Source organism: Cervus canadensis, chromosome 4 (assembly GCF_019320065.1).
Source record: "Cervus canadensis isolate Bull #8, Minnesota chromosome 4, ASM1932006v1, whole genome shotgun sequence".
NCBI classification, from domain to species: Eukaryota; Metazoa; Chordata; class Mammalia; order Artiodactyla; family Cervidae; genus Cervus; species Cervus canadensis.
The window spans coordinates 67345195-67369571 of record NC_057389.1 but is presented as its reverse complement, the minus strand read 5'-3'; the positions used below and the strand labels follow the sequence as shown (position 1 = coordinate 67369571).

The following is a 24377-nucleotide window of genomic DNA, read 5'->3' as shown; positions in this document are numbered from 1 at the left end:
CTCATGCATACCACCTGGGCTGGTGACCTGTTTCACCATAGATAATATACATGCTGTTCTTTCGCAACATCCCACCCTCACCTTCTCCCACAGAGTTCAAAAGTCTGTTCTGTACTTCTGTGTCTCTTTTTCTGTTTTGCATAAAGGGTTGTCGTTACCATCTTTCTAAATTCCATATATATGTGTTAGTATGCTGTAATGTTCTTTATCTTTCTGGCTTACTTCACTCTGTATAATGGGCTCCAGCTTCATCCATCTCATTAGGACTGGTTCAAATGAATTCTTTTTAATGGCTGAGTAATATTCCATGGTGTATATGTACCACAGCTTCCTTATCCATTCATCTGCTGATGGGCATCTAGGTTGCTTCCATGTCCTGGCTATTATAAACAGTGCTGCGATGAACATTGGGGTGCACGTGTCTCTTTCAGATCTGGTTTCCTCAGTGTGTATGCCCAGAAGTGGTATTGCTGGGTCATATGGCAGTTCTATTTCCAGTTTTTAAGAAATCTCTAGGCTGTTTCCATAGCGGCTGTACTAGTTTGCATTCCCACCAATAGTGTAAGAGGGTTCCTTTTCTCCACACCCTCTCTAGCATTTATTGCTTGTAGACTTTTGGATAGCAGCCATCCTGACTGGCGTTAGTAATGGTACCTCATTGTGGTTTTGATTTGCATTTCTCTGATAATGAGTGATGTTGAGCATCTTTTCATGTGTTTGTTAGCCATCTGTATGTCTTCTTTGGAGAAATGTCTGTTTAGTTCTTTGGCCCATTTTTTTGATTGGGTCATTTATTTTTCTGGAATTGAGCTGCAGGAGTTGTTGTATATTTTTGAGATTAATCCTTTGTCTGTTTCTTCATTTGCTATTATTTTCTCCCAATCTGAGGGCTGTCTTTTCACCTTACTTATAGTTTCCTTTGTTGTGCAAAAGCTTTTAAGTTTCATTAGGTCCCATTTGTTTATTTTTGCTTTTATTTCCAATATTCTGGGAGGTGGGTCATAGAGGATCTTGCTGTGATTTATGTCGGAGAGTGTTTTGCGTATGTTCTCCTCTAGGAGTTTTATAGTTTCTGGTCTTACATTTAGATCTTTAATCCATTTTGAGTTTATTTTTGTGTATGGTGTTAGAAAGTGTTCTAGTTTCATTCTTTTACAAGTGGTTGACCAGCTTTCCCAGCACCACTTGTTAAAGAGGTTGTCTTTTTCCATTGTATATCCTTGCCTCCTTTGTCAAAGATAAGGTGTCCATAAGTTCGTGGATTTATCTCTGGGCTTTCTATTCTGTTCCATTGATCTATATTTCTGTCTTTGTGCCAGTACCATACTGTCTTGATGACTGTGGCTTTGTAGTATAGTCTGAAGTCAGGCAGCATCTTAAATATTTTATGATCTCTATATGACTCAGCCTTTCAAAGATGATAGTTTAAAGGAAAATTCAATAACAGAAAATCTATATTTCCTCTGGTGGAATTAGACCCAGCCCATATTTCCTCAGGCAATATGGATTTAGAACTTACATTTTGGACAGAATTTTATAATCAGATCTCCATAATTGTTTATGAAGAATTCTTACATTCCTGCTCAGGGCTAAAGTAACCAAATTAAAAGCTTGGATATTCCCCAGAGAATAAGGCTTTAGTATGCCTCTGTATTCAGAAAGGGGAGGTAGTAAATTGACTAAAGAAAAGGAAAAAGTACCTTAAGAGGAAATTTATTTACCGTCTCACCATTGTGCCCTTACTTTTAAAATTGTGTTCAGCGCCAAGTGCTTAGCCAGGCATCAGAGACTGAAGTACCTGACTTTGAAGCAGATGAATTTTTCATGTGTAGATGATCATGTGGTTTTTTCTTTTTATTCTCATTAGTTAATAATTAAGTGTAGAATTTGATGACTCTTAGTGGTGCTTTTCTGCTTTCCAAAAAGTAGAAAGAATGTGTCAAAGATTTTCAAGACAAACTACTCTTTGTGACCATTGAAAAGTATTTTGCATTGTTATTTTCATCTAGGTTCTAATAAAGTGGCAGGTGCTTTAAAAGCAGCAAAAGGAACAAAGGAATCACCACTAACAGGAAGACTAAGGAGTGGTATCTTGTTGTTTAGTCACTAAGCGGTGTCTGACTCTTTTGTGACTTCGTGGACTGTAGCCCGCCAGTCTCCTCTGTCCTTGAGATTTCCCAGGCAAGAATATTGGAGTTAGTTGCCCTTCCTTTTCCAGGGGGTCTTCCCAACTTGAGAATCAAACCCACATTTCCTACAATGACAGGCAGAGTCTTTACCACTGAGCCATCTATGTAAGACCATTCTCATTATGTTTTCTCCTTCCTCCCTAATTCCCAATCTCACTCCTCTTCCCATAAGTACTAATTTTAATTTATTTCATGTGTAGCCTTAGAGTGTTTGGATCTGAGTCTTTGAAATGTTAATAGATGCAAACAATAACTTAGTATCAACTTAGTCCGTTTTCTTCTATACTCATCAATATCTTTGAGATCTATATTTATTAGAGTATCTGCCTTGTAACCTCTTATCTGAGCTTGCTTCACACCATCCATTCATTGCCAACCTGCCTACCAAAGTCCTGCTGTGGATATCTAAAACATACCTCTTATATCCCTTTGGAAGGAGTGACCTGGAATATACCCCATTTCTTTACCGGGAGGCTACACCTTCTACTCTCCCTTTCTGGAGTTTTTGGATCTTCACATCTGTTCCTATACTTGAAAAATGCATGTTTTCTAATTTTGCCATATATTTTAAACGTAAATTTGTAACCAATTGTTATTTTAATTTTCATTTCTCTGGTTGTTCATTGGTGATTTTGTGTATCTATTCAGGTGCTTCTTAGGCTCTGAAGCTTCTTTTAAATGTTTACTATCCAAATCCTCTGCTCCCAGAGCAGCAAGCTGAGTTCCCTGTGCTACATAGCTGCTTCCCACTAGCCAGCTTTTTACATATGGTGCTCTGTGATGACCTAGAGGGCTGGGAATTGAGGAGTTGGGTGGGAGGGAGGCTCAACAGGGAGAGGATGTGTGTGTTCTTACGGCTTATTCACGTTGTACAGCAGAAATCAACACAGTATTGTAAAGCTATTGTCCTCCAGTCAGAAATAAATTAAAGCAAAACAAAATACCCAAACAAACAGAAACTTTTTTGCTCATCTTTTCCTCCCTCTTTGGTTTCTTGAATTCTTGTGGATTAACAAACACCGTTTGAATATTATAGACTCACCTCTTGAGTGTTAGCCAGGTTAAAGAAAAAAGTAATGACACTTGTTAAAGATGGCAAGGAAGACTTGATTTTATAGCTGGGGAGAGAGATGAGGCTGAAAGAAATTTACAGTCAAGGAACAGGGTAGGGGTCAGTGGATGAAAATTTACTAAGAGGAAATAGGGTTAAAAGTGGTTCTGGCTCAACTGACCTAACAGAACTCTTGTTGAAGACAGGCCATGATGATCAGAAATCTCTTGGTGGATAGTGGAGAACAAGGAGCTTGGTGGGGTTCTGGTTAAAGCACCTTGGCAGGATTTTTACTAAAACTGGATTTTATGGAGAAGTGCACAGACAAGCCTAGGAAGAGGTTCAGGAGACTGATTCAAGTTTGCTAGCCATAACAAATACCTAATCTTACTAGGCATCCATCTACTTGCTACATTTTTATTTATTAATACCTGAAGTCCTAAATGTTGATGTAATAAAATTTGTCAAGTTTTTGCCTCATGATTTGTGGTTTGGTTCTTTTAAGATAAATTTCCTTTAATTGATTTCTGTATTAAGGCAAAATTTGCATATGGCAAAATGAGCAAATTTTAAGTGCAACACTTGTTGAGTTTTACAAATGTGTATACCTATGGAACGTGGTATATATCTATAGAATATGTGTATAGTCATAGAACATGTGTATACCTATAGAACACACCAATCATGACATAATTTTTCATCATCCCAGAAATTTTCCTCATGCCTCTTCTCAATCACCTCAAAGTACTCTTCTATTCCCATGTTTTTTTTTTTTTTTTTGCAAATGAGCTAATAAAATATGTACTTTTTTTTTGCTTGCTTTTCAGTCAACATTAATGAAAAGATTCATCCATACTGTTGCATGTGACAAAAGTTCATTCTTTTTTGTTACTGAATATTCCAGAGTCTGTTTAGGTGCAAATACACAAGAATATGATTATGCATTCTTCTATCCATAGTATTTGAGTTACTTCCTATTTTGGGCTATAATGAACAAAGCTACTATAAATATTCATGTTTAAATACTTTTGTGGATAGATGTTTTCTTTTCTCTTGGGTAATTCCTTAGGAAGAAGTTTTCTCCCATTTTTATGTAGCAAAGCTATTACTCTGAATTTTTTTGTACTGATTTTCTTCATTAGATTTTTGATCTCTATTAGTATGTGGATTAAGTTAGGGATTTTGCTTTTTTTTCTCTCAAAAAAATGACCCAGATTTTGCAACTTCAATTACTAGAAGATATATTCTTTTCCCATTGAACTATAATTACTTCTATATTATATATGGAGTGTCTACATATGGTTGGTTTATGTCTTGTATTCCTTTACTAGCAGCATATAGATTTTATTATTATGACTTTGTAGTACGTCTTGATATCTGGTGTGATGTTATTCTCTATGACATCACAGAGGCTTGATATAATAAATATAAACCATAGTAGAATGATTTTAGTAGGATGGGTTTTAAATGTAAAGACTTTGGTACCTACAAAATCACTGGATTGGCTCTAGTTTTGGCTTTCAGCCTGGGCCTCTTTATAAACATATCTTTATGCTACAAAATTGACCAAGCTACCCTGCCTAAGCGGTTTCTAGGGTGATTCTATATTAAAAATTTCCCTACCAGTACTGTTTATGAGGCTTAAGAATGGACACCAGAAGGCTGATGCACAAAAACTTCTTGTCTGTGAACCTGACTTTTGGAGGAAGAACCACAAAAAGGCTTCTTCACACTTTCAGCAGCATATAATTTGCAGCTTCAATATTGGTGGCAAATGATTCTGAGGAAGGCAGTCATCACTTTCCTTTTTCCAGAAAGAAGATGGAATAGATGTTAACAATGCCCATTAACTATGCTCAGAACATGTCCTCTTTATTCCTCACTTCAAAATTGATTTAACTTTTTGAGGACTTTTACCTCTCATATTTATTAAAAACTAAATTAGTTGAGTTAATCAAAAGTGTCAGCTTGAATTTTGATTGGGAAAGCATTGGATATATAGATTAATTTCAGTACAAAAAGCTATGTTGATGCAACCACTATTCCAGTCAAAACAGTTGTGTATAACTCTATTCAAAATTTTAGTGTATTTTAAAAGAGTTGTAATTTTTTTTTTTTTTGATTCTTTGCTTAGGTTGATTTCTAAGTACTATTTATAATACCAAATAAAGTACATTATTCTCTAGCCTAGTGTTGTTGAAATGTTATTGAATTTTGTAAGATCGTTTTGTGTCTACCACTCTTGTTAAATTTGTTATTTAATGGTTTGTTAAGTTAATGCTACTGGGTTTTACATATAATTAACATATAAACTACAAAAAATACTTTTCTATTTCTTTTCATTTTTTACAACTCCTGCCTTTTTCTTGTTTTTTTTTTTTTCATTAACTTTTCTGTATGCTTTTGATATATTGCTTTTATCAAAATAAGGAAGTTCTGAATTATAATACATTTTATGAGAATTTTTATTATTAATGTGGCTAAATAGTATCAAATGAATTTTTGAAATTGTTGAGATAACCTTTAAATTTTTTGGTTAGATTTCTAAGATGGTAAATTATGTTAATAGGTTTCTTTCATTTTTTTTTTTTTTAAATTAATGGCTTAGAGGTCTGATAGCAATCAGTGTTTGATAAACAGAGATGGTAGTGAGAAAGCAATCAAATAATGAACATAAAATCCATTATCAATTCAGAACCGTATTGTTACTGACTTTCCTGTCCTGTCTTAGCAGTGTCTAAGTAAACTCTGGGCTTGTGAATAAGAGAGATTGTTAATAAGTAATGGGAAACGATTAGGAAAGGCTTTTCTCCTTGTCTTTTTTTCTCTATTAGTGAATTGGAAACACTGTCATTTGCATGATCCGTATCCGTTCCTCAAGATTCCTTACTAATATAACTTTGATTTTATTTATTTTAGCAATATAATCAGCTCTAATATCCCTTGTAGGTAGGCATATCATTAGATGTTCAATGAGATGACCTGGAGCTTCCTACGAAATCTTTTTCTTTTCTAATAAATATATTCAGCATAAATGGCATCTACTTTCCCTTTTATAATTACTTTGAACATGGACATGATGTCTGAGGTTGTGATAATAACAAGACAAGCATAATAGTGACACCAAAAAAGCAGGCATGGCAAAAGTAACAAGGGTGTCTGCCAGATAACACCCCTGAATGTCTCAACCCAATATCTGTAAATGTATCTCTCTCTAATTATTTTCAGAAAAATGCACAAAAAATGCATAAACAAAAATTTGCTTAAGCTTATAATTTTTCTGTTAGCAGATTAACACAAGCTAAGTGAAAAATACAGTACAAGTCAATAATGGCATTGAACTTCAAATAGTTGATAATATGGTTATTTTTTTAAACTTTTAATTTTATTTTGAAGTTGATTAGCAATATTATATTAGTTGTAGGTGTACAGCAAAGTGATTCAGTTATACTTATTCATGTAACTATCCTTTTTCAAATGATTTTCCCATGTAGGTTTTTACATAATATTGAGCAGAGCTCCCTTTGCTATACAGTAGGTCCTTGTTGGTTATCCATTAAAATACATCAATGTGTACATGTCAGTCCCAAACTCTTAATCTATCCCTCCTCTAGACCCTTTCCCTCTGCTGACCATAAGTTTGCTCTGTAGGTCTGGGAATCTGTTTTTGTTTTGTAAGTTCATTGTATCATTTTATTTAGATTCTATATATAAGCAATATCATACAATATTTGTCTTCACTCAGGATAACAATCTGTATGTGCATCTATGTTGCTGCAAATGGCATTATTTTTAATGGCTGAGTAATATATCATTGAATATATGTACTGTATCTTCTTTATCCATTCATTTGTCGAGGTACATTTAGATTGCTTCCATGTCTTGGCTGTTTGTATTGATAACCTACCCTGTCTGGGATAACACCTAGTTGACTGTCATGTGCTTTTTCTGATTTTTTAAACTTTATTATTTCTATTAAAGTATATTTGACTTCTAATGCTTTATTAATTTCAAGTGTACAGCATACTGATTCAGTATTTTTACAGATTATACTCTATCCAAAGTTGTTACAGGAAAATGGCTATAATTCCAGTGCTATACAGTATCTTCTTGTTGGTTATCTATTTATAATAGTAGTTTGTCTCTCTTAATCCCATATCTCTAATATGCCCTTCCTTCTTTTTCTCTCCCTTTTGGGAAACACTAGTTTGTTTTCTATATCTGTGAATATCTTTTGCATATATTCATTTGCATTATATTTTAAATTCCATATATAAGTGATATCAAACATTATGTCTTTGTCTGACTTACTTTGTTGTTGTTGTTCAGCTGCTCAGTCATGTCTGACTCTTTGCCACCCCATGGACTGCTTGCGACTTTGTGACCCCATGGACCCCCTGCAGCATACTAGACTTCCTTGTGCTTCATCATCTCCTGGAGTTTGCTCAAACTCATGTCCATTGAGTTGATGGTGCCATCCAATCATTTAATCCTCTGTCATCCCCTTCTCTTGCCTTCAGTCTTTCTCAGCATTAGGGTCTTTTCCAATGAGTCAGCTCTTCCCATCAGGTGGCCAAACTATTGGAGCTTCAGTTTCAGCAGCAGCATCAGTCCTTCCAATGAATAGTCAGGGTTGTTTTCCTTTAGGGTTGATTGGTTTAATCTCCATGCTGTCGAAGGGACTCTCAAGTCTCCTCCAGAGCAGTTCAAAGGCATCAGTTCTTTGGCCATCAGTCTTTTTTATTGTTCAGCTTTCACATCTGTACATGACTACTGGAAAAACCATAGCTTTGATTACACAGACCTTAGTAGGCAAAGTAATGTCTCTGGTTTTTAATATGCTGTCTAGGTTTGTCATTGCTTTTCTTCCAAGGAGCAAGCATCTTTTAATTTCATGGCTGCGGTCACCATCCACAGTGATTTTAGAGCCTAAGAAAATAAAGTCTGTCACTGTTTTCATTGTTTCTGTAGATCCACCGATGTAGCAACAAATTTGATCTTTTTTAAAGACTGAATATTATTAATATTATGTATTACACACATACATCTCATGTCTTCTATATCCATTTATTTGTTGATGAACACTTAGGTTGTTTCCATATCTTGGCTATGTGATATGGCTATGTGATATGTGAATAGTGATATTGTATGTACACAGCATACAGCATCATGTGTCTTTTGCATACATGCTCTTGTTTTCTTTTGCATACATGTTCTTGTGTCCTTTGCACACATGTTCTAGTTTTCTCTAGATGTAGTATCAAGGAGTGGAATTTCTGGATCATATGTAGTTCTATTTTTAGTTTTATGAGGAATCTCCATACTGTTTTTCATAGTGATTGTACCAATTTGCATTTCCACCAACAGTGTACAAGGGTCCACTTTTCTCCACATCCTTTCCAACTGTTGCTGTTTGCAATTGTTTTGATAATGATCATTTTACAGGTGTAAGATGATACCTCAATGCTGTCTTGATTTATGCTTATCTAATAATTTATGATGTTGAACATCTTTTCATTTGTCTGTTAGCCATCTGTATGTCTTTGAAGAAATGTCTGTTCAGGTGCATTTTTTGTTGTTGGGTTGTTTGTTTTTATGATACTGAGTTGTATGAAGTATCTATATATTTTGGATATTAGCCTTTGGTTGAGCTCATCATTTGCAAATATTTTATCCCATTCTGTAGGTTGTATTTCCACTTTATAAATAATTTCCTTTGTTGTGCAAAATGTTTAAGTTTAATCAGATCCAATTTGCTTATTTTTGCTTTTATTTATTTTGGCAAAAAATGTTGTTGTAACATGTCAAAGAGTGTTTGCCTATATTTTTTTTAGGAATTTATGGTTACAAATTTTACAATTAGGTCTTTAAATCATTTTATTTTTATGTCCAATGTGAAAATTTTTTCTAATATCATTGTTTTACATGTAAATGTCCTATTTTACCAGGAAAATTTGTTGGTATATTCTTGCCAATGATTAGCTGGCTATAGATACATGAATTTATTTCTAGATTCTCTTTTCTGTTTGATTGACTTATGTGTCTGTTTTTTGTGCCAGGACAAACCCGTTTTAATTACTGTATATAAGTAGTATACTCTGAAGTCTGGGGGAGTGATACTGCTGTGTTCTTTTTTCTCAAGAGAGCTTTAGAAATTCTGGGTCTTTTGTGGTTCCATATAAATTTTAGGATTATTTGTTTTAGTTATGTGAAAAAAGTCATGGGTGTTTGTTGCGGTCCTTTAATGGACCGGAACCTGGTGGTCCAGAGTCGACGATAAGAAAGCAAAAGAGAGAAAGAGGCTAATATTTTTTGGGTTATGCAGAGAACCAATAAAGCCCCAGGACAGCGCTTGCACCACTCATGTAGGCACAGGGCGTCCTCTCAAAGAGGTCTTGAAAGCCCGGGCAAGAAAGTGAGCTCGGCAGGCTTCCATGCTCCAGAGAATCAGCCAGAAAGAGACATAGAGAAAGAGAGAGAGAGAGAGAGAAAGGAGGACATGGGGACTCAGGTCTCTAGTGGAAGGAGGGCGCTTTATTGAATTCTGTGAGTATATATACTGTTTTACAAGGTAGCTTCTTCAGCAAAGATAAAGATCAAAAGACCAGACTTACAAGTTACCAAGGAAACAAGGAGTAATAGGGGTCATAAAGCCAGGAGACAATCCATATCAAAAGAAAGAGGGTCTTAAATAATCACTTTCACTGTATGGAAAAGCTAATGAAGGAAATCCATGCATGCATTCCATCTCATGACCTCAGTCCTGAGAGCAGCGTGCCACTCCACTTGTTCCTGTAGAAACTGATAAGGAACAGAGGGCTCATGAGAGACAGAAAACAGCACACAGGAATCCTACTGTTAAACATTCCCTGACAGGTGTTTTGATAGAGATTGCATTAAATCTGTAGATTGCTTTGATTAGAATACTCATTTTAACAATATTAATTATTCTAATACAAAATCACAGGATAGCTTTCAATTTCTTTGTATCATCTTCAATTTCTTTCATCAATGTTGTATAATTTTCTTAGTATACATCTTTCACCATCTTGGTTAAATTTATTCCCAGATATTTTAATTCTTTTTGATGTAATTTTAAACAAGATTTTTTTAAAATGTTCCCTTTTTGAGGATTAGTGTACAGAAACACAAAAGATTTCTGAATATTAATCTTATATCTTGCAATTAGGAGGGATTTATTTACTTTAGTAGACTCTTTGTAGACATTAGGGTTTTCTATATAAAGTATTGCATTACTAGTATTAATGTACAGAAACAAAGAAGATTTCTGAATATTAATCTTATATCCTGCAATTGTGAGGAATTTATTTATTTTAATAGACTCTTTGGAGACATTAGGGTTTTCTATATAAAGTATTGCAAATAGGAACAGTTTTACTTCTACTCTTCTAATATAGATGTATTTTATTTCTTTTTCTTACCTAACTGCATTGGCTAGAATTTCCAATACTATGTTAAATAGAAGTGGCAAGAATGAGCATTCTTGCCTTGTTCTTAAATTTAGAGAAACAGCTTTCATCTTTTCACCATTGAGTATGATGTTAGCTGTGGATTTCTCATAAATGGCCTTTATTATGCTCACTTATATTCCCTCTATCAGGGATCTTAGTTTTCTGAATGTTGAGTTTTAAGCCAACTTTTTCACTGTCCTCTTTCACTTTCATCAAGAGGCTCTTTAGTTCTTCTTCACTTTCTGCCGTAAGGGTGGTGTCATCTGCATTGCTGAGGTTATTGATATTTCTCCCCGCAATCTTGATTCCAGCTTGTATTTCATCCAGCCTGGCATTTCACATGATGTACTCTGCATATAAGTTAAATAAGCAGGGTGACAAAATACAGCCTTGATGTACTCCTTTCCCAATTTAGAAACAGTCTGTTGTTCCATGTCCAGTTCTAACTGTTGCTTCCTGACCTGCATACAGATTTCTCAGGAGGCAGGTCAGGTGGTCTGATATTCCCATCTCTTTCAGAATTTTCCACAGTTTTTTGTGATCCACACAGTCAAAGGCTTTGGCATAGTCAATAAAGCAGAAGTAGATATTTGTTTGGAACTCTCTTGCTTTTGTGATAATCCAACAGATGTTGGCAATTTGAACTCTGGTTCCTCTGCCTTTTCTAAATCCAACTTGAACATCTGGAATTTCACAGTTCATGTACTGTTGAAGCCTGGCTTGGAGAATTTTGAGCACTACTTTGCTAGCATGTGAGATGAGTGCAACTGTGTGGTAGTTTGAGCATTCTTTGGCATTTCCTTTCTTTGAGATTGGAATGAAAACTGACCTTTTCCAGTCCTGTGGCCACTGCTGAGTTTTCCAAATTTGCTGGCATATTGAGTGCAGTACTTTCACAGCATCATCTTTTAGGATTTAAAATAGCTCAACTGGAATTCCATCACCTTCACTAGCCCTGTTCATAGTCATGCTTCCTAAGGCCCACTTGACTTCACATTCCAGGATATCTGGCTCTAGGTGAATGATTACACCATTGTGGTTATCTGGGTCATGAAGATCTTTTTTTGTAAAGTTCTTCTGTCTATTCATGCCACCTCCTGTTTATATCTTCTGCTTCTGTTAGGTCCATACTGTTTCTGTCCTTTATTGTGCCCATCTTTGCATGAAATATTCCCTTGGTATCTATAATTTCTTGCAGAGATTTCTAGTCTTTCCCATTCTATATTCCCTCTATACCCAGTTTGGTAAAAGTTTTAATCTGGATTTTAATCATGAATGGAGGTTAAATTTTATCAAATGCATTTTTCTCATCTGTTGAGATGATCACATTATTTTTATCCTTCCTCTTGCTAATTTTGTATGTCTCACTGATTGATATGCAAACATTGAACCATTCTTGTGTTCCTTGAATAAATCCAACACAATCATGGTACATAGTTCTTTTAACATATGATTGTATTTGGTTTGTGAGTATTCTTTTGAGAATTTTTGCATCTGTATTCATCAAAATTCATCTGGGCAATTCCCAGATGGCTCAAGTGGTAAAGAATCTGCTTGGCAAGGCAGGAGACAGAAGAGATGTAGGTTTGATCCCTTGGTCAGGAATATGCCCTGGAATAGGAAATGGCAACCCATTCCAGTAATCTTGCCTGGAAAATTCTATGGACAGAGGAGTCTGACAGGCTATGGTTCTTGAGGTAGCAAAGAGCTGGACACATCTGAGCATGTACATACACTCATCAAAAATACTGTCCTGCACTTAGGATATTCTACTCAATTAGAATAGAAGGTAAGATAAAAATTATCTCAGACAAGCAAATATAAAAAGTTTTCATCAGTACCAAATCTAAACTAAATGAAATTTTGAAGAGCCTTCTTGAGGTGGAAAGAAGAATCTATGGAAAATAAAAAATCTCAAATTGGATGGAGAAATATTGTACAAATTATTGAATTTTGGTGTTTATTTAGATTTCTTTTGTGGAGCTATGATGTATTAAAAAGTTAAAGTCATACATTTGGAACATTTTTAAAAAGAAAGAAAAAAGCACAGAAAATATGGAAAAATCAGCCCTTATCTCAGTACTTTGACCAGCATACATTTTAAGCTTAATATGTGGTTTTCAAATGATAGAATATTGACAATTTATTAATTCATTCAATAAATCTTTGTATATCATCAATGCCTGATGTTATCTGAATTCTGTTTGGTTAAAACAAAATCTTTTACTTTATGCATGACAATTCATAAATGCCTATTTATGTAGAGTAATTCTAATGACAACAAATTCCAATTAAGTATCTTCTAAATTAGGAACTTTATGACCCTGTTTTTTTAATTTTGAAATACAAACAGCCCTTAGAAGGGTAAATTAGTGAATCATTGAAAACCTCAAGGCGAATCTTCATTGATCAGATTGGAAAAAAGAAATCATGAGAAACTGGATTCTAGGGAAACAGAAAAAGAAAAGCAAATAGGGGACACCAAAATTAAATTTTTCCTGATTCACAATCTATACTGTTAAGTAATTATAACTTCCAAATTTGAGAGTTTCTGAATACTATCCAGAAATCTCTACATCAGAATAAAAAGAAAAGGTTCCCTTCCTCTGCAAATCTGATTTACTTTGTATTTAACAAGTTCTACTCTTTGCTTAGTAGTCCTGTGTGTCAATATCTAACAATGTTTCTTGAACTTTAAACACTAATATTGAAGAGATGACTTCTCTCAATAATGTCAGTAAGCAGGTATGAGGCTCATAGTCTGAGATATTTTACATGAACTCTTATATAGAAACAAGAGAATATACTATTTCTGAGGATTTGGTACTAGTGGGAAAAGACTAGTCCAAGAAATGCTATATTTGTACAATGTACATAGTGAAAAATTTGATTAACTGAATCATGGGCTTTGGTCTCTGATGAATTATTCTGTAACCATTATATAATCATTCAAGTCACTGGTTCCTCTGGTTGTAGCTTCATCATTCAGTGTTTGACTGATTCTCATAATAATGATTTTAATTAATGAGAATAAAACTAAGGGTAATATGCACAACATACACTTCTCTGAATGTAGGTGAGGATTACATTGCTCTACATGTACGTGAATGGCAAAACAGAAGGCTTTAGAGAATCTTGCTCTGGCTCAGAGGGCTGGGATAGGTAGTCCTAGTACTCCACATAGACATATATAGCATGCTTATGCTACCTGGCCTCACTGGAGAGGCCAAACCTTTCCATTGTAAGGGGCTTTCAACCTTCTTGGCACCTCCTTTCTCTTCTGGAGAACTCAGGAAATTTGCATGTCAGATCATGATCAATCCAAGCCCTAGAACTTTCCTGATTATAAAAAATTAAACTGAGAGAATCAGGGATCTGATTATAGAATTTTGTTCCATCATAAGTCTGGCTTCTGGTCAATTTCCAAATTGCATTCTGTATCTGTGACTGTCAGTTTCAAAGAAAATGAAGTTTAACAGAAAGGAAAAGCAGGCTTCTTTTTAATAGTAAGAGAAGTGTACTCACTCTCTAGTCCACCATCACTGTAATAAAAACCAAATATCATGAAAAAGAAAATTACAGACCTATATCACTGAGAAACATAGATGCAAATGTTCAACAAAATACTAGTAAACAGAATCCAACAACACATTAAAAAGATTATATACCGTGATCAGGTGGGACTTATCTGAGGGATGCAAGGGTTTTTCAATACATACAAATCAATGAATGTAATACACCATGTTAACACATTAAAGAATAAAAACTATATGAACATCTCATAGGTGCAATAAAAGCTTTTGACAAAATTCAACACCCATTTGTGATAAAAAAAAAAAGTACCCAGAAAATGAGCATAGAGGGAACCTATCTCAACATAATAAATGCTATATATGACAAACCCACAGCAAACATCATTCTCACTGGTGAAAAACCTGAAAGCATTTCCTCTAAGATCAGGAATAAGATAAGGATGTCCACTCTCACCACTGTTATTCAACATAATTTTGGAAGAGCTAGCCATGGCACTATGAAAAGAAAAACAAAGAAAAGGAATCCATGTTGGAAAAGAAGAAGTAAAACTGTTATTGTTTGTGGATGACATGATACCCTACAGTAAAAAAAATCCTAAAGATGCCACCAGAAAACTACTAGAGCTAATTGATGAATTTGGTAGCTACTGGATACAAAGTTAATGCACAGAAATCTCTTGAATTCCTATACATTAGCAATGAAAGATCAGAAAGAGAAATTAAGGAAGCAATGCCATTTATCATTGCAACAAAAAAGAGTGAAATACCTAAGAATAAACTCACCTAAGGAGGTGAAAGCTATAGTAAGAAATGGCAAGCCACTCCAGTATTCTTGACTGGAAAATTTCATGCACAGAGGAGCCTGGTGGGCTACAGTCCATGGGGTTGCAAAGAGTTGAATAGGACTACTTAACTGAGCACAAGGAGGCAAAAGACCTGTATTTATAAATCAATAAGAAAACACTGATGATGAAAGAAATCAAAGATGACACTAACAAATGGAAAAATATACCACGTTCTTGGGCTGGAAGAATCAATATTGTGAAAAATGACTATGCTACATAAAGCAACCTACATATTCAATGTAATCTCTATCAAATTACAAACAACAGTTTTTAGAGAGTTAGGACAAAAAATGTTACAGTGTGTATGGAAAAGTGAAAGACCCCAAATGTCCAAAGTAATCTTGAGAAAGAAAAATGGAGCTAGAGGAATAAAGCTCCCTGACTTCAGCTGTTGTTCAGTCACTCAGTCATGTCTCACTCTTTGCAACCCCATGAACTGCAGCACGCCAGGCTTCCCTGTCCTTCACTGTCTCCTGGGGTTTGGTTAAGCTACTATACTACAAAGCTACAGTAATTAAAACAGTAAAGTACTTGCACAAAACAGAAATATAGATCAATGGAACAGGATAGAAAGCCCAGAGGTAAACCCACGCACCTATGGGCACCAAATCTACGACAAAGGAAGCAAGAATATACAGTGGAGAAAAGACAGTCTCTTCAACGAGAGACTGGAAAACTTGACAGCTACATGTAAAAGAATGAAATTAGAACCTTATACCACACACAAAAATAAACTCAAAATAGATTAAAAACTGAAACATAAGACCAGACACTATGCAATTCTTAGAGGAAAACATAGGAAGAACACTCTGACATAAATCACAGGAAGATCATTTTTGACCATCTCCTAGAGTAATGAAAATAAAAACAAAAATAAACAAGTGAGACCTAATTAAACTTAAAAGCTTTTGCATAGCAAAGAAAACCAAAAATGAGGTGAAAAGACAACCCTGAGAACAGGAGAAAAGAAAATGTTTGCAAAAGAAGCAACTGACAAGGGATTAACCTCCAAAATATACAAACAGCTCGATAACAACAACAGCAACAACAACAAAAAACCTCACTGTGTGGAAGACCTAAATAGACATTTCTCCAAGAAAGATATACAGATGACCAAGAGGCATACGAAAAATTGCTCAATATCACTAATTATTAGAGAAATGTAGATTAAAACTACAATGAGGTATCACCTCACACCAATCAGAATGGCCATTTCAAAAAATCTACACACAACAAATGCTGGAGAGAGTGTGGAGAAAAGGCAACCTTCTTGCACTATTGGCGGGAAGGTAAATGGATATAGCCACTATGGAGAACAGTACAGAGTTTCCTCAAAAAACTAAAAATAGAACTACTATATAATCCAGCAATCCCACTCCTGGGCATATACTCTGAAAAACTATAGTTCAAAAGGCACATGCCCCTCAGTGTTCATTATAGTACTATTTACTATAGCCAGAATATGGAAACAACCTAAATCCAGGTGAGTGGATAATGAAGATGTCATACATATATACAAGGAAACATTTTTCAGTCATAAAAAGGAACAAAGTTGGGTCATTTATACAGATGTGAATGGACATAGAGTCTATCAAACAGAGTGAATTAGTCAGAGAAAAACACATACCATGCATTAACATGTATGAGTGGAATCTACATATATGGCTGATTCAGTTCACTGTGCAGCAAAAATTAACACAAATTGTATCTCATTTTTTTTTTTTTTTTATTAGTTGGAGGCCAATCACTTCACAACATTTCAGTGGGTTTTGTCATACATTGATATGAATCAGCCATGGTGTATCCCATTTTTTGAAAAATGTTAAGGAAAGCTAAAATGGAGACAAAAAGATTTGGAGAGAGGTAACAATCTCTTTTTTTCTTGTGTGTTTTCTAGTTGCTTGAAAGACAATCAAAAGGAGCTTGGGAAGGTAAGCCCAGACGTGAAAAGAAAACGGTAAGAACACAGCATTTCAGAGCATTTTCCCCAGAGATTTACTTCCAGAATCTCTGTACCATGAGAGCTAATGTCCTAACTTAGATCTCTTAGAGCCCCAATGATAAAATCCTTTGGCGATTGCCTCTAAGACTTGGCAGAATGTTAGATGGAGACTCTAAACATGAAAACTGGGTCATTAGTACACATATTTTGTTTCTTAATAGTTATATAATGCAAATGCATGAATGAATAGCTGATATAAAGGATATTTGTTTCTGGTTGGTTATTTGGAATGACCACAATTCTAACCTATTCCACATATTTAGGATAATTTGGGGAAATATAAATCTAATCATGTCTTTCCCTTAAAACCCATATATGTTTTTCTATTACACCTAGAATAAAATCCAAACTTTTCACCATGAACTAAAATTCAACATAGATTGACTCCTGTGTATGTCTCCAATATCATTCCTCACTCTGCATTCTCACCTGTTTTCTCCCAGGAAGTCATATCCTCCAAGCCACTAATCATCTTCAGCTTGGGGCCCTGGCTCATGCTGTTTCGCTAGTGCACATGGGTTTCATTTTCCTTGTTTGTGACAGAAAATATCTCCTCTGGAGATGCTGGCTCTTATGATTTCTATGAGCTCCTTGACTAGGCTATGTAAGAATGCTATTTCCATACCACATCGATTTTCTACACTGCCCCTTTCTTTATATTTTGCTGTTGTTCAGTTGCTCAGTTGTGTCTGACTCCTTATGACCCCATGGATTGTAGCACGTCAGGCTTCCCTGTCCTTCACTATCCCTGGAGTTTGCTCAAACTCACATCCATTGAGTCGATGATGCCATCCAACCTCTGTCACCCCCATCTCCTCCTGCCCTCCATCTTTCCCAGCATCAGGGTCTTTTCCAATGAGTCGGCTCTTTGCATCAGGTGACCAAAGTATTGGAGCTTCAGCTTCAGTGTCAGTCCTTCCAATGAAAATGCAAGATTTACTTCCTTTGGGATTGATTGGTTTGATTTTCTTGCAGTCCAAAGGACTCTCAAGAGTCTTCTCCAGCACCACAATTTGAAAGCATCAATTCATATTTTTCTATGCCTTTCTCTTAACTTGTAACTTTATATTGTTAGTTTGGCTTTTTACATTCCATCTTCCTCTATAGACTAAGTGCTTGTGAAGGCTTTAACCACTGCTTGAACTTGTTAGTGTCTATCAGTTGCCCAACCTTGACAGGACACTCATGGGGGGAAAAAAAAAAGAAGGCAGTGCAAAAGCAATCTATATCTGGACACTCATATCTTGCCACTGCTTAGATTAACAGAAACACCATGACTTGTTTGTCAGTCATGAGATTTTCATATCTTTGTACTCAACCCCTTTCCTAATCATTTCATCTCAAGGTCTGTGTTTCTGTCTCTGAGATGACCCTTTCTAGTCTTACAAAGTGTGAAGGTATGGGGGGTGGAGAGGAAGACCTTGATGTTTGTTGGTGACAGGAAATAATTTTTGAGGAATCAGTCATTTCCTAAGTTGCAGCTATGCTTTCTCTGCACAAAGGAAAATGTAGAAATGGTGGAGTGGCTATGCCTTCACTGTGACTCTTCACAACTCCCCTTTACATTTTGTAGCTGGAGAAGAGGCAGAAAATATCTTTTGATGTTTCTGAACTAATGTTCTGATTGCATTCTATATCTGTAATGTTTTCCCATGGATGTTCCAGGATTCATTATTCTTGAAGTTCAGAAGCTATTACACATCAGTGTTCCCTATGATTTGTGTTTTTTTCACCCATAAAATCAATTTTCAGATTCAAGTCTTTATTTCAGGAGTTCGTTTTAAAAAATATCTTTGGATATTTTTGTTTTAATTGTTTGGTTCTCATGACCTGAAATAACAACTATGTGTATATTAAGATTTCTTTTTTTTTTTTCATAATTATCATTCTTTTTCTAACCACTCTACCTCTTTATTTTCTACCATTTACCTTTTAGTCTCAAGTATGTTTTTTTATGCTACTGCTTGTTTTTTTTTACTCTTCCATGCTTTTAATACTATTTTACTTTCTCTAAAAGCTTTGCCATTTCTCTCAATTTTTCCCCCCTGATTTATGCTAGCCCACTTTCCTGCTCCATGTATGTTAATAATTTTGTTCTTTACTTGTCTTTATTACATTGTTTCTATTATCTATCTATCTATCTATCTATCTATCTATCTGTGCAGTCCATGCTTGCAACTTTGTGCTTAGGACCTTGCTGTGCAAGCATGTCATTTGTGAGATAAAGTAGTGTGTGTATTTGTCCATTGGTTTAGCGAGAGTGCTTCCCTGGAGGCTCAGACAGTAAAGGTTCTGCCTAGAATGCAGGAGACACGGGTTTGATCCCTGGGTTGGGAATATACCCTGGAGGAGAGAATAGCTGCCCACTCCAGTATTCTTGCCCAGAGAATCCCATGGACAGAGAAGCCTGGTGGGCCATAGTCCATGGGGTCACAAACATGATTGAGCATCTAACACTTTTACTTTTTTGGGAGAGAAGAGATAATCTAAGACTCAGACTTTGATTTTAGTATGTTTTCTCTGATTGCCTCCTCATTGAATATTTTCTTCCCTCTGCTCTGAGCACATCTCTGTTTTATATTCATTACCCTCTTTGAGTTGCAAATATCATTATAGGTTGTATCCTTTGTCACTTCCATTTTTTCCCTTAAGAGTCTGGGAAAAGGAAACAAAAGCTGTGTTGGCAACTTCACGCCCTCTTTGTCTCTTCTTTGTTATGTGGTGTGGAATTGCGTGGCTGTAGAGATAATCTCTTATTTCTTTCATCACTAGCCCATACTTTTTATGTCTGTCACTGCAAGTTTGTAATTATAATTTCTAGAACTTATGATTTATCTTTAAAGATGTCCTCACTCATCCAGAACAGCAGAGAAATAAATTGAATTTCAATATTATCCTTTGGGTCATTCTCAGTTTCACTATATTGCACATATGCTTTTCATATATATGATAATATACAATATATGTGGCCTAAATAATTTAGTAATTCCTAAGTACAATAAATTCATAAAATACTTTGTTGGCATTTGTGGAATTTGTTCTCTACTTTTCATTCTTTTCTTAGATTTGTGTGGTTTTCCTTTTTTTCACCTTTATTGAAGTATAATTAAAAAATAAAATTTTAAGACAAAGTTTTAAGATAATTAAAGAGTACTTGATGATTTATGTATACATTTTGAATGGATTGCCCCACTGATGTAATTAAAACATTCATCATCTCACATATTTACCTTTTTAAAATGTGAGAGCCTATTTCAATTATACAATACAGCATTAACTATATTTCACGGTTTTTCTGAAAAGGGAGTAGCAAGCATTTAATTTTATTTAACCTTTGAACTATAAATTTAGAATGAGCTTAGGTTAAGGGCAATGAAATAGTTCTTTCAAGTGCAACTTTGGCTTCAGGGAACTGGAGTCTCATGTTATTATCTTTTTCCTTTGTAGGCAGGAAGTGACTACATATGAGATAGAAAATCAAGGTCAAGATAAGAAGAAAAGTAAGTCATTGCTTCATGATATTTTTCATACTAGGGATGTTGTAAACATACAAATTAGCTGATGTTCTGATACTATGTTCCAGCTGGAGGAAATTCTGCTTGGAGTCCTTATAGGGATGTGCTGGTCCTTTACTTATTTTTGTCTCATGAGACTGATCTCATTAATCTTTGTATTACAGTAGTATTTGAACATGATTTATTTCTAGCAGCATTTCATAGATTTCTAGGGGAAGGAATTAACCAAACTCTGCCAATTTTTTAATTTATATATTGAAATTTTAAAATAGGGTCACATTATCTGGTGTTTTTTTTTTTTTTTTAAAGCATTTACTCCATTTGATATAGTATCTAGGTGTTGTTGCTTAGTTGCTTGGTTGTGTTGACTCTTTGTGACCCCAAGGACTGTAGCCCACCGGGCTCCTCTGTTTATGGGATTTCCCAGGCAAGAATATTGCAATGGGTTGCCATTTCCTTCTCCAGGGGATCTGTCCAATCCAGGGATTGAAACTGTGTCTCTTGCATTGGCAGGCAATTCTTTACCACTGTAATAATCATGCAATTACTCAAAATGAACAATTGTGAAGAAAACTCACATTTTCTTATCACTATTGCTTCAACTGTCCTCTCATCTTACAGTCAAACTTCTTGAAAGAATTGTATGGCCTCATTATTTGGGACTTTGCATTTCCCAGTCTAAGCTCAGAGTAGTTTACTTCTGGTACTAATGTTCCACTAAGCATATTCAATGGACTATGAAATGATACATTTTACCAGACTGCATCACAGTCATAATTAGAATAACAAGCTTAAAGAGCATCATAGTGCATTGCATATGTAATTGTTATATGAGAATTATTTCTATTTTATATATGTATATATATATATATATACATTGAACCAGGATATAAAATATACTTTTAAGTATGGATCACATTAAAAAAAGCTGAATGTCTCTGTTCACATGTAACTACAGACTCTAAAAGACAATATTCAATCTTAATCTCCATCACTGTATCTCTAGCACTTGAAAATGTTGCTCAGCATCTTCCTCCTGAAATTCTTCCTTCCTTCATTTATTTGACACCACACTCTACTCTGGATCCTCAATTGTTGACCATTGCTCTACTGTCTGATGCTATCCTGTTTCAGTACATCTGGAATGCTGGTGCTTGAACCAGATTTGGAAACTTTCTACTCTTTTGAGGAGCTTCTGTATGATGGATTTTATTTTTTTCTAATCTTTGGTAGAAATTTCTAGGGAAAAGTATCTGGGGAAAATGTTTATTGTAAGAACTTTTTTCACTTCTAGATGCAAACGCTTTTGTAGTTATAGATTATTCACATTTTCTGTTTCATCTTGTCAGTTTTGCAAGTTAAATTTCTCATCAAACTTACCCTTTTTAATTAAAATTCCGAGTCCTAAACTTAAAATTGTAAGTATTTAATGTTTGCGGGATCTATAGTGATGCCCTCTTGCTATTCCTTTGAGCCCAATTCCAACTGATATATGGCTTACTCAAATCCTAAGAGATTCACCATATACTGTGTCACTTTTATTTACAGGAAGAGTAGATGCAAATTGATTGAGGTGGCCGCTGCTGCTGCTGCTAAGTCGCTTCAGTCGTGTCTGACTCTGTGCGACCCCATGGAAGGCAGCCCACCAGGCTCCCCCATCCCTGGGATTCTCCAGGCAAGAACACTGGAGTGGGTTGCCATTTCCTTCTCCAATGCACGAAAGTGGAAAGTGAAAGTGAAGTCGCTCAGTCGTGTCCGACTCTTAGCGAGCCCATGGACTGCAGCCTACCAGGCTCCTCCGTCCATGGGATTTTCCAGGCAAAAGAGTACTGGAGTGGGGTGTCATTGCCTTCTCCGGATTGAGGTGGGGCTATCCTGAAATAATTCAGGCTACTGACCACCCACCCTCCAAAACTTCGCCAAGGTGAAGGTTCCTTCATTTTCCTTTGGCAAACTATATATCTAAAGTATTCCAGGGTACCTGTCCCTTTATGTTCACCAGGATCTATCAGCCTTATGTCCTCTATATAGTAGATTATTTTTATGTCCTGCAGATATATGAAATGATCAATGTTCCTGCAAAGCAGATATTGACAGAAAGACAGAAATTGATAAAACCCTGAAATACACCAATGAAGCAGGACCAATGAAGCATGAAAGCAAATGTATCTAAATATCTGCCAATGCACTGCTTTAGTGAATTAACAGACCTCATCTGCAACAGTAAATGCAAATGAAGTTATCTAATTAAATTTGTGAAAATGTCCAAGACCCAGCCGCATTTACTGAGGCCAAAAAGGGAAATTAAGTGAAAAAGTTATCAAAATTACCACCTCTGCATCTTTTTGATATTAAAGTCAGTAATTTTCTGGTTTTATTTTATTGCTTTTAGTCAGTTTACATTCCATTTGGACCAGAGCCAGTTGAGGAGAATCTATATGATGCTGCTGCAAATTGGTCAACGTATCTGCTTTCACCCTTGTTTTAGTCATGGTGATATTCATTGGATATACTTATGGACCCCTTCAACACACTATGACATAGACACAGGAAAAAATTCCCTTCTTCTATTAGTGGGCTAAGGTAAAATAAGATTCTTTTAGGGAAATTTCCTTGGTCCTTTAATCAGCTCTTTGAACCACAAATTTAAAGTATCATATTCTCTGTTTATGTGCTCAAAAAACAATCAGATAATCAGTAGTCTTCATATTTCTCATTCTTTCCCAAAAGGTCTGTTAGAGCAGTCATTTAGGCTAGTCTTTTCCACTCAAGTGACCACAGGTAAATTTTAAGTCTTTTGCCATTTGTACTGTGGACTACTTGTGTCTCATTTTTTAATACGGGATCTGCTCTGCCCCTAAACCTAATCAGCTGATGTACCTAAGTCCAGATTCTCATACCTTTGGAAGATTGTTACTTCAACCATTCCTGGTTCCAACAATTACAGATCAGTCATAATTATTGGGTTGAACTGCAGGAAAGATGTGGCAGTCTATTAATGGTGTGTGAATCATAATAGAGCCAGAAGACTTACCAAAATACAAACAGCAAGAAAAATTTGCAATTTAGAAAGCAATGTGATGCTTACCATGTGTTATTTCATGGACATAGGCAAAGGAAGGTTTTCTTTGCCATTTTCTGAGATGTTGGGGCAAGGATGAGAAGGTTATAGAAGTATATTCATTTAAATATTCTTACTTTCCTAAATCTTTAGATATTTTCCTTTTTTGGCTTTATAACAAGGAATATATGGGTAGTAGGTAGAATAAGGGGTTTCACAGGTGGCTCAGCAGTAAAGAATTTTCCTGCCAATACAGGAGATGTGGGTTCAATCCCCGAGTTGGGAAGATCCCCTGGAGGAGGAAATGGCAACCTTTTCCAATATTCTTGCTTGGAAAATCCCATGGACGGAGGAGCCCGGTGGACTATAGCTCATGGGGTCACAAAGAGTTGGACAGGACTGAGCTATTGAGTATGCAAACAGGTATTAACAGAATAAAGGCACCCAAAGATATCCAAATTTGACTATGTTTTTAAATGTCAAAAGGGAGTTTACATATGTGATTCAAGGTTTCTAGGTGGGGAGATGAACAAATGCTCTTAAAATGTAGAAGAGAGAAGTAGAGTGTCAGAGTGTCAGAGTGTCAGCACAGTGTCAGAGTGATGCTGCATAAGAAAAACTCAAACAGCTATTGCTTGTTTGTAGCAGTGGAAAGGATAATGATCCAAGGAATGAGTGCAGCTTCCAGAAGCCGGAAAAGGCAAAGAAA

The 24377-nt window shown here is 35.6% G+C and overlaps 1 protein-coding gene across 1 annotated transcript in view; it reads left to right on the top strand.

Moving 5' to 3' along the window:
* GCSAML (germinal center associated signaling and motility like) overlaps positions 1–24377 on the top strand; it is a 48500-nt gene that overhangs the window by 9751 nt on the left and 14372 nt on the right. Inside the window, exons 2-3 of the mRNA XM_043465667.1 lie at positions 16988–17047; positions 20540–20592. Of these exons, the coding sequence (XP_043321602.1) occupies positions 16988–17047; positions 20540–20592 (113 nt within the window). The remainder of the gene's footprint in view (positions 1–16987; positions 17048–20539; positions 20593–24377) is intronic.